The sequence below is a fragment of the Panicum hallii genome, chromosome 2 (assembly GCF_002211085.1).
Source record: "Panicum hallii strain FIL2 chromosome 2, PHallii_v3.1, whole genome shotgun sequence".
NCBI lineage: Eukaryota > Viridiplantae > Streptophyta > Magnoliopsida > Poales > Poaceae > Panicum > Panicum hallii.
In genome coordinates, this window is record NC_038043.1 from 50,084,429 (window position 1) to 50,097,685 (window position 13,257).

Below are 13,257 nucleotides of genomic sequence, written 5' to 3' on the forward strand. Positions count from 1 at the left end.
TTGGCGCCTGCATCGCGGTGGGGACGCCCAACTCTCCTGTGGACTGACCTTTGTATGGGAGTGATTTGCATCGCGGTGGGGAGCGCTTACATGGGTGCTTCTTCGGCAATTAACTTTATTATTCTTCCAATGTTTGAGCTGACTTGGCCTAGCCTCCGTAAGTACTCGTAGCATGCGATGCTTTTGTATAGATGAACATGCAACAATATATGTGAGCATCTGCATGTATCATGGTTACCTGTAGACGATTTAGCACTTACTTTTTCACTTATCGTGGAGTCGTATTCTATCCTGCCTCCCGATTTGTTATATGGCAAAAACTAGTTTTAAACCGGCCGTACATTTGTATATCCGCACGGCTACCTGCATCTGTCCATGACCCATCAATTTATTCCTCTCCCATCCTCTCTATCACCCGATCCTTCCTCTCCCCGTCCCTCCTCACCTCCTCTGCTGGCCCCTCCACCGCTGCCTCGCCACCTCCCGCGCCGCCCTTCCCTACCCCGTCGTGCCTCCCCTCCCATGCTGCCCCTCCCTTGCCGCGCCTCCCCTCCCCGCCTCCCTTCCTATGAGGCGTGCGGGGCTGTGGCAACAGCGTGCGGCGCGAGGGGCTGCAATGGCCCCACACCCCCTAAGCCCCACCCTCCTTGCTGGATCTGGCCATACGCAATTCTGCACTAAGAGGAGCGGCAACGGTGCTCGCAGGACTGAGCTCTACTGAGAGAACTTCCTGTCTCCCTGAAGAGAAAGGGAGGAGGTCAACGACCATGGTGGCCGATGAGATCTCCACACCAAAGACCCTTACTAAGGGGTGAGGGTCTCTCCTCTTCATCCCCGGGCCTGCTTAGCACTCGCCGTTGGATTCCCCATGGATGCTCTCTAATCTCCATCATCGAGATGAGAAGCTAGGGATCCAGGAGCTAGGCAATTTAGTGCATACATGCCAAGCATTTTATATCAAATTTACAAGCAATTTTTATATCCAATATGATTCTCCTCCCATGATTTTAGCATGAAGCAGAAAGATACTAAACTTTGAGTTATTTTCAGCTTGTCAGCATGCTTATTAGCTTTCTAGTTTATTTGTACGTTTGATTTTTGCCATCTCATTGGAAACTGACGAAGCGATACGTGTCTGTTTCTTACACAGCAAATATTTTCAGGTGAGATTGACGATCTGCATTAGTTATGATTTAAACAGCAAAGGATATGTGATATGTATAAATTGGTAAAATGTTATACAGAAATCAAAAGTGCCAAAGCTTGAGCGTTTTAGTGCACTGTACACATGCACATTATCTGGCTTGGCTATCTACTTGTTTTTCTAAATTGTGAAGAAAATAATTTAAATTATAGTTAGCCTTATTGAATTTGTCCATTGATGCACATGATATTGTTTAAAGTTAACTTTCTGCTAGGAAAATATCATCCATAGTTTACACACTCCATAATTATTTCAGCAGCTCAACAAACTTATTAGCAAACGATACTAAGTTTCTTTGTCTTATTTTGTCCTTACATTTGCTATTTGGAATTTTTTAGAATTAGCAATAAGGTAGTGTAGTTGATTAAGCACAACCATTCAGGGAATTTTGCCAATTTGGTAAGTTAAGTTTTCTTTATTCAAAATTATGAAATAAGCATCAGATATTAGATATTATAGTTTACACACTCCGTAATTATTTTAGCAGCTCAATAAACTTATTAGAAAATGATACTGAATTTCTTTATCTTGTTTTATCCTTACATTTGATTGTTTGGAATTTTTCAAGATCAGCAATAAGGTAGTGTAGTTGATTAAGCATAACCATTCAAGGGATTTTGCCAATTGGTAAGTTGAGTTTCTTTATATTAAAATTGTGAAAGAAGTATCAGATATTAGACATTATTAGAATTGGGATCACATATTAGACCACATCACTCCTTGCTGATCGTTCATGTTCATTATATTATTTTCTAGCATTTAAGTTGAAGCCAAGCAGTCTATTGATTATTCAATAGCAATTTAGAAATCCAGTGTACACACTAATATTGTATTTTATTAGGCAATAACACAGTTTATTGATTAACCATTTGGTTTACTAGAATAGAATTCATTTGTAGGTTGCCTATGCTAAATCAACAAGCAAGCAGACTGTGCATTCTAGTCTAGCATTGTTTGGTATGGAAAATATTATCACTAATGATATGGAGTAAATATCTGTGAAAAGCACTAACTCTGGATAATGTACATGTGAACCTAATCATAACCTAATCATAGTAGTTTTGTTAGATTTTTGATCTTGGTGAAGTTATTTTGGTGCGGACAAGCCCACTATTTTGTTGTATCTTTGTCTTAGAGCTATGTTGGTGTAATTAGTCCAATTTTCCAAAATAATTTAGTAGGCAATAATATATACTTCATTATGCAATAAATTACTTAGAATGGACATCTAAAATACTTAACTGGTATCTTACGATGTACATGAGGATGCTATCGAGGGAGAAGCCAGGGCTACATCCCATCCAGGTTTACGAGTACGCCCAAGCCCCTGGTGTAAAAAGCTGCACTGCACAAATTTATTATGCAGCTGCATGCCTGCATCACTGTTGTCATCGCACAAGTTCAGTCTGCCTACCTTTTCCTCCTTTTTCTTCTTCTTCTTCGTGTACATTCAATCTAGTACTGCACAGCGGGATGCCTCGGTCGGCTGTGTGTTTGACATTCTTCTGGAATGATCGATCTGCGCTTGATCCTTCTTTTCTTTTCCTTCCCCAGCACCGGCAGGCGGCAGCCGGGCTGCTGACCTGGCACTCGTTGAACTGTTGGCTCCTCGACGCCGGCTCCGACTGGACACGCGGGGCCCACAGAAACTCCCAACTGTCAACTGGGTCAACGCGCGACCCCACAGTCATCCACTCCGCGATTTCAAATCTCCGCCACCCACCGACCGGAGGGCCGAGCCCAACGGCCGCATATATAAACCCGCCGCCCGAATCCAGCAAGCACACCAAGGGGCAAGGGCAAGCAGAGCCATCCCCATGAAGCAGACCGAGCCGGCGCCCGACGCCGCGGAGCTCCGCTGCTCCAGGGCCTCGCCTCCCTCCGCCGGCCTCGCTCCCCGGCGCCGAAGCAGCATCGCCGGGTCTCCTCTTCCTCGGCTGCCGCAGCGGTAATTCCCTCTCCCAAATTCCTCGTCCTCCCCAGCTCTCGCGTAGCAAGCTGATGTCTCGTCGTCTCGTTCGATCCGCCGCTCCGATCGCTTCTGATGACGTGCGCGTGCCCCTCCTCTCGCTCCCGTTGCAGGAGTGCGCGTTACGGCCCGAGGGGTCCTCCACCGCGGCGAGGCCGCGGGGCACGCGCGAATTGCCGGGTCCGAGTTGCTCCTCGTCCTCGGCGCCATGGCGCCCGTCGACCTACTGCTCCTCCTCGATCCTCGGGCTTCTTTAGGCAGTGGCGGCAGGATCCGCGTGACGACGTCGATCGATTCCGAAGATGTCCGGAGTCTCCTCTTCGTCCCGTGCTCCGTGAGTGTCTTCTGAATTCTGATTTTGCTGGTGATGGTGTTCGGCTGAGCAGTTTCCGCGATGGGCTTGATTTTGCTTCGGATCTGGACATGCCTACTATCGATTTAGAGTTCAGTTCGTGCGTGCGTTCGATCAAACGCATGTTCGTGGTTAATCGCGTGTAGATAAACAAAATATTAGCAGAGTTGTGTTGGTTTTACAGATTAGTGGTCTGGATATATTGGTAGAATCAGCGATGTGAAATGCAGTATATCATGTTTGGTGGTTTGGATTGCTCTGAGATTGAGCGCGCATCCGTAACTCTGTGTCATATATCATGTTTGGTGGTTTGGATAATTGGATTTGTGTGCGGTTGGCCTTTTCATCTAATGCGTGTCGCTGATCAAGTTGTTTGTGCGGAGACAGCAGGGTTCTGATTGAAGAGCTCCTTGAGACCTTGACAAATGAAACCAGTGGAGTGGATATTGACAAAGGAAACGGTGCGGCTAGAACGAATTTCATGATGTTGCCTTGAGCTTGAGGTATGACCGCTTTGTTATCTCTGCCAAGGAATTACTCTGAGATAGACTTGTGCCTTCTAAGATATGTGTCGGTTGTCCGAGAGTACCTGTCCCAGTTCAATTGTTCGCCGGTATCTGCAGAGAACAGGGTTTTTATTGCAGTGTTCGTAAGATTTGCATGAGGAAGAACGTAAATAAATATGAATAAATACTAGATCTAGATTAAAACACGTATAAAGAATAAAATGTAGATGCATATCCTCTTCACAATCCAATTCTTATTTATGTAGCTCAAAATCATATAAAATATGAGTCCGATCCTTTAAACCTGGTCCTTAAATTATGTTTAAGATAAAATTTTAACCTCTTTACTACCCCTAGATGTGGTGCAGTGGCGGCGGCGGTCTTCTCGTTGCTCCTATAAACTCTTAAAAAAACTATCAACTCAGAGTTTTAATGTAATTTTACGGTAAAAGAATAATTGAAGTTTTGAATATAAAACCTGAAAGCCCTTACCCCTTGGCCCCTTGATTAAAAAAAAGGGGGGGAACCAAAGTAAGAGAGCATCAAGGCCCATGTAGACCTGCGCCATAAGGCCCAACTTTCTCGGCCCATCTATCCCGCACCGTTCCAAAACCCTAGACCCCCATCCGACGGCCACGAGAACTCCATCGCCTCAGTATAAGCTACCCCTTCACCGCCGCCACCCAGACCCCAGGCTCCTCTCCGCTCACTTCACCACCTTCCCCGGCGCCGCCGTCGCACGCATCCGCATCCGTCATGGGTGAGGCCCTCGCCCTCCTCCTCCCCGCTGATGTCTCTCCGGTCAGCGTGCGTGGATCCTGACGGTGTGTTGCTTCGTTTCTCGCGTTGGCGCAGGGGCGTACAAGTACGTGTCGGAGCTATGGAGGAGGAAGCAGTCGGACGTGATGCGGTTCGTGCAGCGCGTGCGCTGCTGGGAGTACAGGCAGCAGCCGGCCATCGTCCGCCTCACCAGGCCCACCCGCCCCGACAAGGCCCGCCGCCTAGGCTTCAAGGCCAAGCAGGTAGATCTCCTCCCCATCGGTATTGTTGATGCGTGCGTAGTTTCAGACTTCCCTGTGAGGCTGTGATGGGGATGGGTGCGGGCAGGATGGTGGAAGGCTTTCCCGTTGTTGTTTAGGATCGTGATTTACGTAGTCCTAGAAGCGTATGCTGTTTTGTCTTGACTAACTGTTTCAGCCTTGACGTAAGCCAGGCGTGTAGGATTTCTGATGCCAGTGTTTTTGGACGAAATGAAAAGGCTCGATTGCATTCCGGAGACTCGGCTTAGCCATTCAGTTTACCCTTTAAGAATGTTGTTGGGCATTTGTTTCTGTAAATTTATGATGATCAAGCATGGATTATTATTGAATTTTTGCTATGGTTCACGAATGGTTGCATTAGCTCCTAATTTTGTTGATTCAACCTGCTGCGAGTAACATCAATTCAACTTTTGGGATATTTGCTCATTGAAGTAGTGTTCATTAGACCCTTTTTAGTGATTGACCTGAGATGAGTTCATTCATTTTGGTGGCTTTTTGATGAGTTGGTGGTTGCCATGGTAGGCTTGATTATGAGTACAGTGTTGTCACACCATTTAGAATGTACCTATGCCTAGGCTTCCAGCCTTTGGTCTACAAGAATATTTGCTTATAAGCATGTTGAAATTCAACTCCATATTTTTCATTCTGTTTATGAAGCTTGCTAACTTGTTCTGTACATGCTTGACATGATTCTTTACTTCTAGTAGAAATGAAAAACTTGGTACTTGTTTATGTGATGCTCTTAAATAATTTACTCTGAAAATTTTGAGTAGCTGTGGGCTGCTTCTGTCATCATAATGATTTTGCTTAACTTTGTGTTCTTTGTATTCAGGGTTATGTTGTTTACCGTGTCCGTGTCAGGCGTGGTGGCAGGAAGAGGCCTGTGCCTAAGGGTATTGTCTATGGCAAGCCCAAGCACCAGGGTATCACCCAGCTCAAGTTCCAGAGGAACAAGAGGTCTGTTGCTGAGGAGAGGGCTGGGCGTAAGCTAGGTGGACTAAGGGTTCTCAACTCTTACTGGGTCAATGAGGTATGCTTGAGTTTGCTGGAACAAACGGGATATCATGAGAATTTCATCCTATCTAGTACTAATGCCTTCACTTGTTCTTGTAACTAAACAACAGGATAGCACCTACAAGTACTTTGAGATCATCCTGGTTGATGTGGCCCACACTGCCATTCGCAATGACCCGAGGATCAACTGGCTATGCAAGGATGTGCACAAGCATCGTGAGCTCCGGGGTCTCACCTCTGCAGGCAAGAAGTACCGTGGTCTGCGTGGCAAGGGCCACACACACCAGAAGAACAGGCCATCGAGGAGGGCCACCTGGAAGCGCAACCAGACCCTCTCCCTCCGCCGCTACCGCTGAGCTCATATGTCTTGATGCTCTCTTGCTGTGGAGCCCGTCCCATCCAGACTTTGATAGTATTTGGTACCTTTATTGCATTGTCAAATTTTGCTACTTGTGTTCCGAGCCCGATGAACTTTGTCATCAGTGTGTACTGTGGAGCGAATGCTGTTAACTATGTTTGCGATTCACCTGTGTTATCAGTCAACAAAGGTTTAGTATCGAATGCTATGTGCTCGTGTGATTCACTTTCATGTGATATACAGCTGTGGGGTGATTGTCTATCATCATCTGTTGCTAGCAGGCTGATGCTCGTCCGTAGTATATGATTGCTCACTTGGCACTTGGTTTCAGGTGAAACTTTTTCCGGAATAGATGAGCTCAATTTGTTTGCTTGCAATTTTAATGGCACAAATATGTGGACTGTGGTTTCTTGAATTCTGTCGTAATAGCATCATACCGGAAAACTATGTTTCATAGCCAAGCAGGAGTTTAGCCAAAAGAAAAGGTTTCCAAGCAACTTATCTGCAGAACCCGAGTTCATCAATGGACCAAATAAGTCCCTTTCTGTCCTAAGCAATATATTATTTCAACGTCAAAAAAAGAGCAATATATTTTTTCAGTAGTTTCTTACATAAGCTTATTTTTGCAAAATCATCAGCGCAGGCTCTAATGCAGAGGCACCGCCTCTATATTCAGTGCTTACGCTAAACGCTAAATTTTATAGACCTTGAGCTCGTGCGGCTATTCAATTCGAGACCTTTCGCAGTCTTTAGCCAACCATGATTAAAGCAATAGAATAATGCGGTGACCCAGATTGAAAACCACACCAAGGAAAACGACGAGAAGAACAATGAATCCTCGCAAAGATCGTCCTCCTGAATAGTCAAACGCCCATAGGCTGGCGCAGGCTGCGGCGAGCAGCCGTTAACCACGCCTACCATTCCCATCCCCATCCCAGTCCCAATACCGGACGGAAACAGGCGGCCAAGTCAATCAATGCAATGCACGCACGTCCCTGCCAGCCAGCGGCGGCGCCGTCTCCCTTCCGACCTCCCGCAGTCCCGTCCACCCATCCGCTTATCCCATTCCCATTCCCAATCCCCGGACCCCGCCCACCCCACACCACACATCCGGTTCCGCAGCCACGGATGGTTCTAGAACCGGGCGTCGACCCTCCCGGGGGCCCACGTGGAGCCGCGGGAGCGAGAGGCGGCGCGGCGGACGTCACCACCGGGAACGGGAAACCCAATCCCTCCCGCGTCTCGCTCGCCTCCGCCATTGACTCCACTTCCCCCTAATCCAGAATCCAACGAGCCAGCAGATTAGCAGAAGAAGCAGAGCGGCCCAAACAAAAACCCAACTCGTTTTCAGCTCGTGGAACGGGCGGCAGAGTCCCAGTCCTCTCGCTTTCTCCCCAGCGATTCGCGTCGCTTCCATCCGGTTCGATTCGGGGAGCCAGAGCCAGAGGGAGGGAGGGAGGTAATCGCCCCTCGCCTGCTCCAGCTCTGCGTCCATTTCCACTCCGCCCGCCGATTCGCCGGATCGGGCCGTCGTAAGTTCGACCCTACGTGTTTCCTCCCTGTCGTTTTGGTTCGGTCTGGTTTGGATCTTCGCCTGTTCCGTTCGGGAAGACTTCGGTCGGCGTGGAGTGCGTGATTTTTCTCGATTAGTTTTTTTTACGTTGTTAGCTCGAGCTGTTGATCTACTCCTGGGTCGGTTGGTTTGGTTTGATTTGGAGTTTGTTCGGGGTTGGGCGTAGGAGCTGGTTTGGTTTTGAGCTCGTTTTGGATTTAGGAGCAAGTAATCCGTGCGGTTCAGCGTTTCGTTTGTCGCTTGCGAGCTGTTTTACGGACTTGATTCAGGATACATGAGTGGTTCGGATTATCCTTTACTCGTGCTCTGCTTCTATTGAGTACGGGTTCGTTTTGAGGTTCTGCAACCGCTAATGGCTCGGTGGTCGTGCAGGTAGTGATGCCGCTGGCGGAGTCGCCCCAGTGGCGCCGGAAGGCCACCGATTTCTTCTCCACATCCAGTAAGTTTGTTTGGCGGTGATGCCTTTTTTGTTTGCTGTAAATTGGTTGTGCAATCATTTCTGTACGGATATACCTACTTCAGTGTAATCATGATGATGTTGTGATTGAGCAGTACTCCATAGAGTCTGTACACTGATAAAGAGAGAAATTATCATGCATGTTGGAACCGTTATCGAATCACCACAAGTGGAGAGTTTGATTGTGCATGGGGCATGCAGCTCGTATTTGTATCCTAGCATTTTGTTTGATGCCCGCTTTACCTGCAACCTCAACCTTACTGTGCTGATAATTTAATGCAGGCTTCAAGCTGAAGCAGGCAGGGCAATCAGCTGGGGATAATTTAGCTGATGTTGCTGGGAAGGTTGGGTCCGTGGTGAAGAGTCGGTGGGCTGTCTTCCAGGAGGCTAGGCAGCAGCAGCAGCGTCCACCGGGTGAGACAGTGCAGGAGCGTTTCATCACCGCTGCTGCCTCCACTGGGTTGCTTTTCAGGAAGGGCATTTCAGAGACAAAGGAGAAGGTTGCTGTGGGGAAGGTCAAAGTTGAAGAGGTAATCTATTTCTGCATTTCAGCAAAATTATTTTGACTTGCTAGTTGTTCGGTTTGGTTTCAACTGCTGTTAAGTTTTGTTCTTTGTGTAACCTATTTGTTGTGATCATTTAGAATTCTGTCCAAAACTATGTGATGAAACAAACAAAAAAATGAGCTCCGTATTTATTAGTTGCTGCAAATTTGCCTATTGTGCCCTATGCTAACGTAAAGTGGCTGAATAGTGCGCTAAATCATTGCCAGGGTAAAGAAGCACATTAGCAAGTAGCTATTTTAAATGCATTTCAGGGTAACAATTGAGTCTGTTGAGATCCTATGTTATCTTGCATTCCTTTTGTGATGCCTTCTGTTCATCATTCTTCATAAAAACAGTAGTGTTTTTATAGAAGTTGATCGTTTTCTGGTTTCATGTGCTTGCAGGCTGCTAAAAAGACTGCAGATAAAAGCAAGACTATCTTGAACAACATTGAACGCTGGCAGAAGGTCTATGATTTGAAATTCTTTACCTTGTAACACAATTTCACTTTTTTGGTGTACAATGCTGATTCTTATTTCTGACTATTTGCCCCAGGGAGTCGCAAGTACCGATGGTATGCTCGCAACTCAATTGTCCTATCCACGATGCATACCTATCATAATTGTCAAGGCAATTACATTTTCTTGTAGCATCCAGGCAGCTAATTTTTCATGTAACATCTAAGCAGCTTGTGTAGCATGGTGATAGTTCTACAGTCATAAGCCTTAAGTTGTATCTACATGATTAGTATCGTTGTTCTTCGCCTGGCTTGTTTAACTTATTCTTCAATATTTTTGTTAGTTTATTTCTGTTGTGTCTATTGGTGAATAGTGATCGTGAGAAGTGATCCTCTGAATACAAAATGCAAATAGTTGTTGAAGCCATTGTACAGCAAGAGCAGCAATGAACAATGAGAAATGACCCAGTATTGCCTTGTAATCTTTCAGTATTTGGTGTTCCTATTGAAGCCACTGTACAACGAGAGCAGTCTGGTAAAGCTGTGCCCTTGATGCTAGTGAGGTGTGCGGACTACCTGGTCATATCAGGTGAAGGCTGAAAGTTGCATAGAAATTTAGTTTCTCTCCATTTCAAATTTAGCACTGAATATGATATTTGAATCATTCTTTTCTCCTAGGATTGAATAATGAGTACTTATTCAAATCTGAAGGTGACAGAAAAGTTCTTCAGCAGTTAGTTTCTCTTTACAATGAAGGTACTGCCACCACTCAATCATATTTGAGCTTAATTCTGTAGCCACCATTCATTATCATGGGCCTCTGAGTAATTTTTTGTTTTGCAGATTCGGGTGCATCTTTACCTGAAGGTGTCAATCCTATTGATGTAGGTGCACTGGTGAAGTGCTACCTTGCCAGCATCCCTGAACCGCTCACTACAATTGCGCTTTATGATGAGCTTAGAGATGCGAGGGTTAGCATTCCTGATCTTAGGAACATATTGAAGAAGCTTCCAAATGTTAACTACATGACGTTAGAATTTGTTACAGCCCTGCTACTTCGAGTAAGCCGTAAATCATCACTCAACAAGGTAGATCTGATCCCTAATTTTGTTCTCTTGCTCTGTGCTGCATTTGCTACTTGTTGTTCTTTTTGGTTGTTGGATGCTATTGAAGGGACTAAAAGTAATAAATCTAAATTGAATATACAGTACAAATCAATTAACATGGTCACTGTGACATTTTTTGAAGAACAACACAATCAGATTCAGCACATGCCTAGAGCCACAGAATGTGGCATTGTATGTATCTAACATTTTAATTGTTTTGTATTTTTTTCTCTTTAGCTTTGACAATTGTCCCTGATGCTAGGAGATCGCAATTTGACTTCACGCTGCTTGGCTGACTGTTTGGGTTTCTGAAAGACTTTGGTAACAAATCCAGTTACAGCTACACCCTGTTTTGAATAATATGATGCAACGCTAGAAATCAGCAAAACTGTTCATAACTTATTTAGGAGTAGCAGGGACCGAACACTTAATCCATAGACTACCCAGTTGTTCGAGAATAAGGTGGGGATGCAGTTCTATCTATTGGTTTGATTGGCCCTAGATGTTTCTGCGAAAAAGCCCAATTACCATTGAACAAAACGTAGCTAAAATTTATAGAAGTTTAAACTCTAGAGACTTTTGAAGCATTGACCACCACAGTGTTTGAGGGTGCTAGATTAGATTTGCTTATATTTTTTTCATGATAACTTTCATATTACCAAAGTCAAAGAGCTTACATATGAAAAATTTCAATATTAAAAATCTCAATCGCAAGTTTCACTACTCGTCTTCCATTCAAATTCAGAAAAAAAATTCTTAAAAAAGGAACCACAATGGTTTGCTGAATCATCTGCAGTTTGAATCGCACATTTGGTAGCCATTTCTGTCTGACACGGGCAATATTCATGAGCAATGTGGTTAACAGAAGCTCAATTCATATTTGCACCTTCTTAACTGTCATACTTAACAGGGTTGAGACAGATGCGAGCACAAATGGGTTGATTAGATGATTGTCTTCTGTTTTGTCTGTACATTGATAAACCACATTGTATACTTTTTCATATTAAAGCATTTTATAAATTAGTAAATTACATATGTGAAGCATGATGATTTAATTTGGGTATTTCTTGAGTTGGTCTCTTTCGTCCTAACTAATATAAGTGAATCACCTTTTGGGTGGTACTTTAAAAAGTTTCTGTTACATATAATGCAGATGGACTCTCGTAGCCTTGCTGTGGAATTTGCGCCTTTGATCATGTGGCGGCAAGGCGATGCTGGCACGGATTTGCGTAACCACCTCAAGTTTACCTTGAAATCGCCCCCTAAAATCGTAGATACAACATCAAATACTGCTGCATGGGACCTGTTAGGTATGCAAATTCCACTTTGTTAATTTATTATTAACAAAATGTTATGTAGTGTCTCTAATGATTGTGGCATAGAGCATTTTAGTCTGTTCACAGTAGTATTCTTGGCTGCCCTTGTCTATATCGATTGTGGCATAGAGCTTTTAAGTGATCAAATCTGGAATTGGCTCATGTTAGCAAAGAAAGGTACTTGCTGCCCTATATCTTATGGTCCAATATGAATTAATGATTTGAGGTTGTCGCAACTGCCAACCAACTATCCAATCACGAGGCAAACGAGGTTACATGTGTGGGTACAAAGGCCCATCTGTGATATCTTAACTACTTTTGCATTACATGAATCGGTAGACATTTGGGCCACTATTGAAAGGCATATTTATCAGCATTTTGATTAGGCTTCCCCCAGTCACTGTACAGTGTACTAGCATGGTTTCAGGTGGTAGTTGTCTTTTAGGCCTCGTTTTGGGTGGGCCAGGGATGCCCCCCCCCCCCCCCCCAACACACACACAAAAGTTCACAGTTGGCTGTTCAATTTCAGTTTCTGACACTAGTACTACCTTTCGATTTGTTCACATATATTTCTTCTCTTTGGATGATGGAATGAAACAATTTCTTCATTGGCCAACTGTTATAAATCATTATTTGCATATAATTGATTGTAGATGAGGATGATGAGGATGCTTCATCCCAGATCCCCTTGGACGATGCTTCGCCCCCAGACTACAGCTCCATCGAGGTCATCCAGTGTCTGATCGAGCATCACAATGCCATTTTCACGGATGCAAATGAAACTGTGTGGAGATGATTAGTATCTTTTCTCTAGATCTCTCAGGTGTTAGCTCGTGTTATGTACAAGTTCCAGGTAGGAGGGTGGATTACTGCTCGTTATTGTTAGGATAAGCATTTTGGCCGGAACATTTTTGGATAGGTTTGTATATACACTAGTACTAATTCTTCACGGGAAGAAATCTCTGTAGGATCTGGTCATGCCTTATCAATAATAATGTACTTGGATGTGAACCAGATGGTCGCGGTGTGCTGATGAATTTGCTGAATTTTCAGTCGGTAGGTGTTGCATACGAATGCTTTCTTTCTTGTGTATCATTCACGGTTTGACTGGTATACATGTTGATGAGTTGGCGATAGCTTTCGTGTCTTTGGAACAAATCAATGTTGATGTTACCATGCGAGGTCAGACCTATATGCATATCGGAAGGTGGGATATCAAGTTTTCCTTGCGGTTTACATTGAACTCGGAGTGCTTTAGTAATTGAAATTGTGAGGTTTAAGTAGGTCGTTGAACTCGGAGTGCTTTAGTAACTGAAGTTGTGCAAGTGGACTAATTTAAACGCATGAGGTTAATATCATG

At 44.6% G+C, this 13,257-nt stretch overlaps 2 protein-coding genes across 3 annotated transcripts; both read left to right on the top strand.

The window, feature by feature from the left end:
- The first annotated feature begins 4,642 nt into the window (after positions 1 to 4,642).
- Positions 4,643 to 6,668, top strand: LOC112883636 (60S ribosomal protein L15-1). Its single transcript, XM_025948974.1, has 4 exons — positions 4,643 to 4,791; positions 4,887 to 5,053; positions 5,904 to 6,101; positions 6,196 to 6,668. Exons 1-4 carry the CDS (start codon positions 4,788 to 4,790, stop codon positions 6,439 to 6,441), a joined length of 615 nt encoding a protein of 204 aa, XP_025804759.1. The 5' UTR covers positions 4,643 to 4,787; the 3' UTR covers positions 6,442 to 6,668.
- Positions 6,669 to 7,620: 952 nt separating this feature from the next.
- On the top strand, positions 7,621 to 12,913 carry LOC112881726 (uncharacterized Rho GTPase-activating protein At5g61530). Of its 2 annotated transcripts, none has more exons than XM_025946558.1 (10): positions 7,621 to 7,902; positions 8,389 to 8,455; positions 8,756 to 9,003; positions 9,423 to 9,485; positions 9,574 to 9,592; positions 9,966 to 10,064; positions 10,154 to 10,231; positions 10,319 to 10,563; positions 11,735 to 11,891; positions 12,551 to 12,913. In XM_025946558.1, the coding sequence occupies exons 2-10, from the start codon at positions 8,395 to 8,397 to the stop codon at positions 12,691 to 12,693; spliced, it is 1,113 nt and encodes a 370-aa protein (XP_025802343.1). In that variant the 5' UTR covers positions 7,621 to 7,902; positions 8,389 to 8,394; the 3' UTR covers positions 12,694 to 12,913. The 2 variants fall into 2 exon arrangements, with proteins under 2 accessions (XP_025802343.1, XP_025802342.1); XM_025946557.1 differs by having other exon boundaries at positions 7,626 to 7,975.
- Positions 12,914 to 13,257: the final 344 nt, after the last annotated feature.

Coding starts and splice junctions, on each gene's coding strand:
- LOC112883636 (XM_025948974.1), top strand. Junction 5,054..5,903: donor TAGGCTTCAAGGCCAAGCAG/GTAGATCTCCTC, acceptor CTTTGTATTCAG/GGTTATGTTGTTTACCGTGT. Junction 6,102..6,195: donor ACTCTTACTGGGTCAATGAG/GTATGCTTGAGT, acceptor ACTAAACAACAG/GATAGCACCTACAAGTACTT.
- LOC112881726 (XM_025946558.1), top strand. CDS start 8,395: ATGCCGCTGGCGGAGTCGCCCCAGTGGCGCCGGAAGGCCACCGATTTC. Junction 8,456..8,755: donor CGATTTCTTCTCCACATCCA/GTAAGTTTGTTT, acceptor AATTTAATGCAG/GCTTCAAGCTGAAGCAGGCA. Junction 11,892..12,550: donor TGCTGCATGGGACCTGTTAG/GTATGCAAATTC, acceptor AATTGATTGTAG/ATGAGGATGATGAGGATGCT.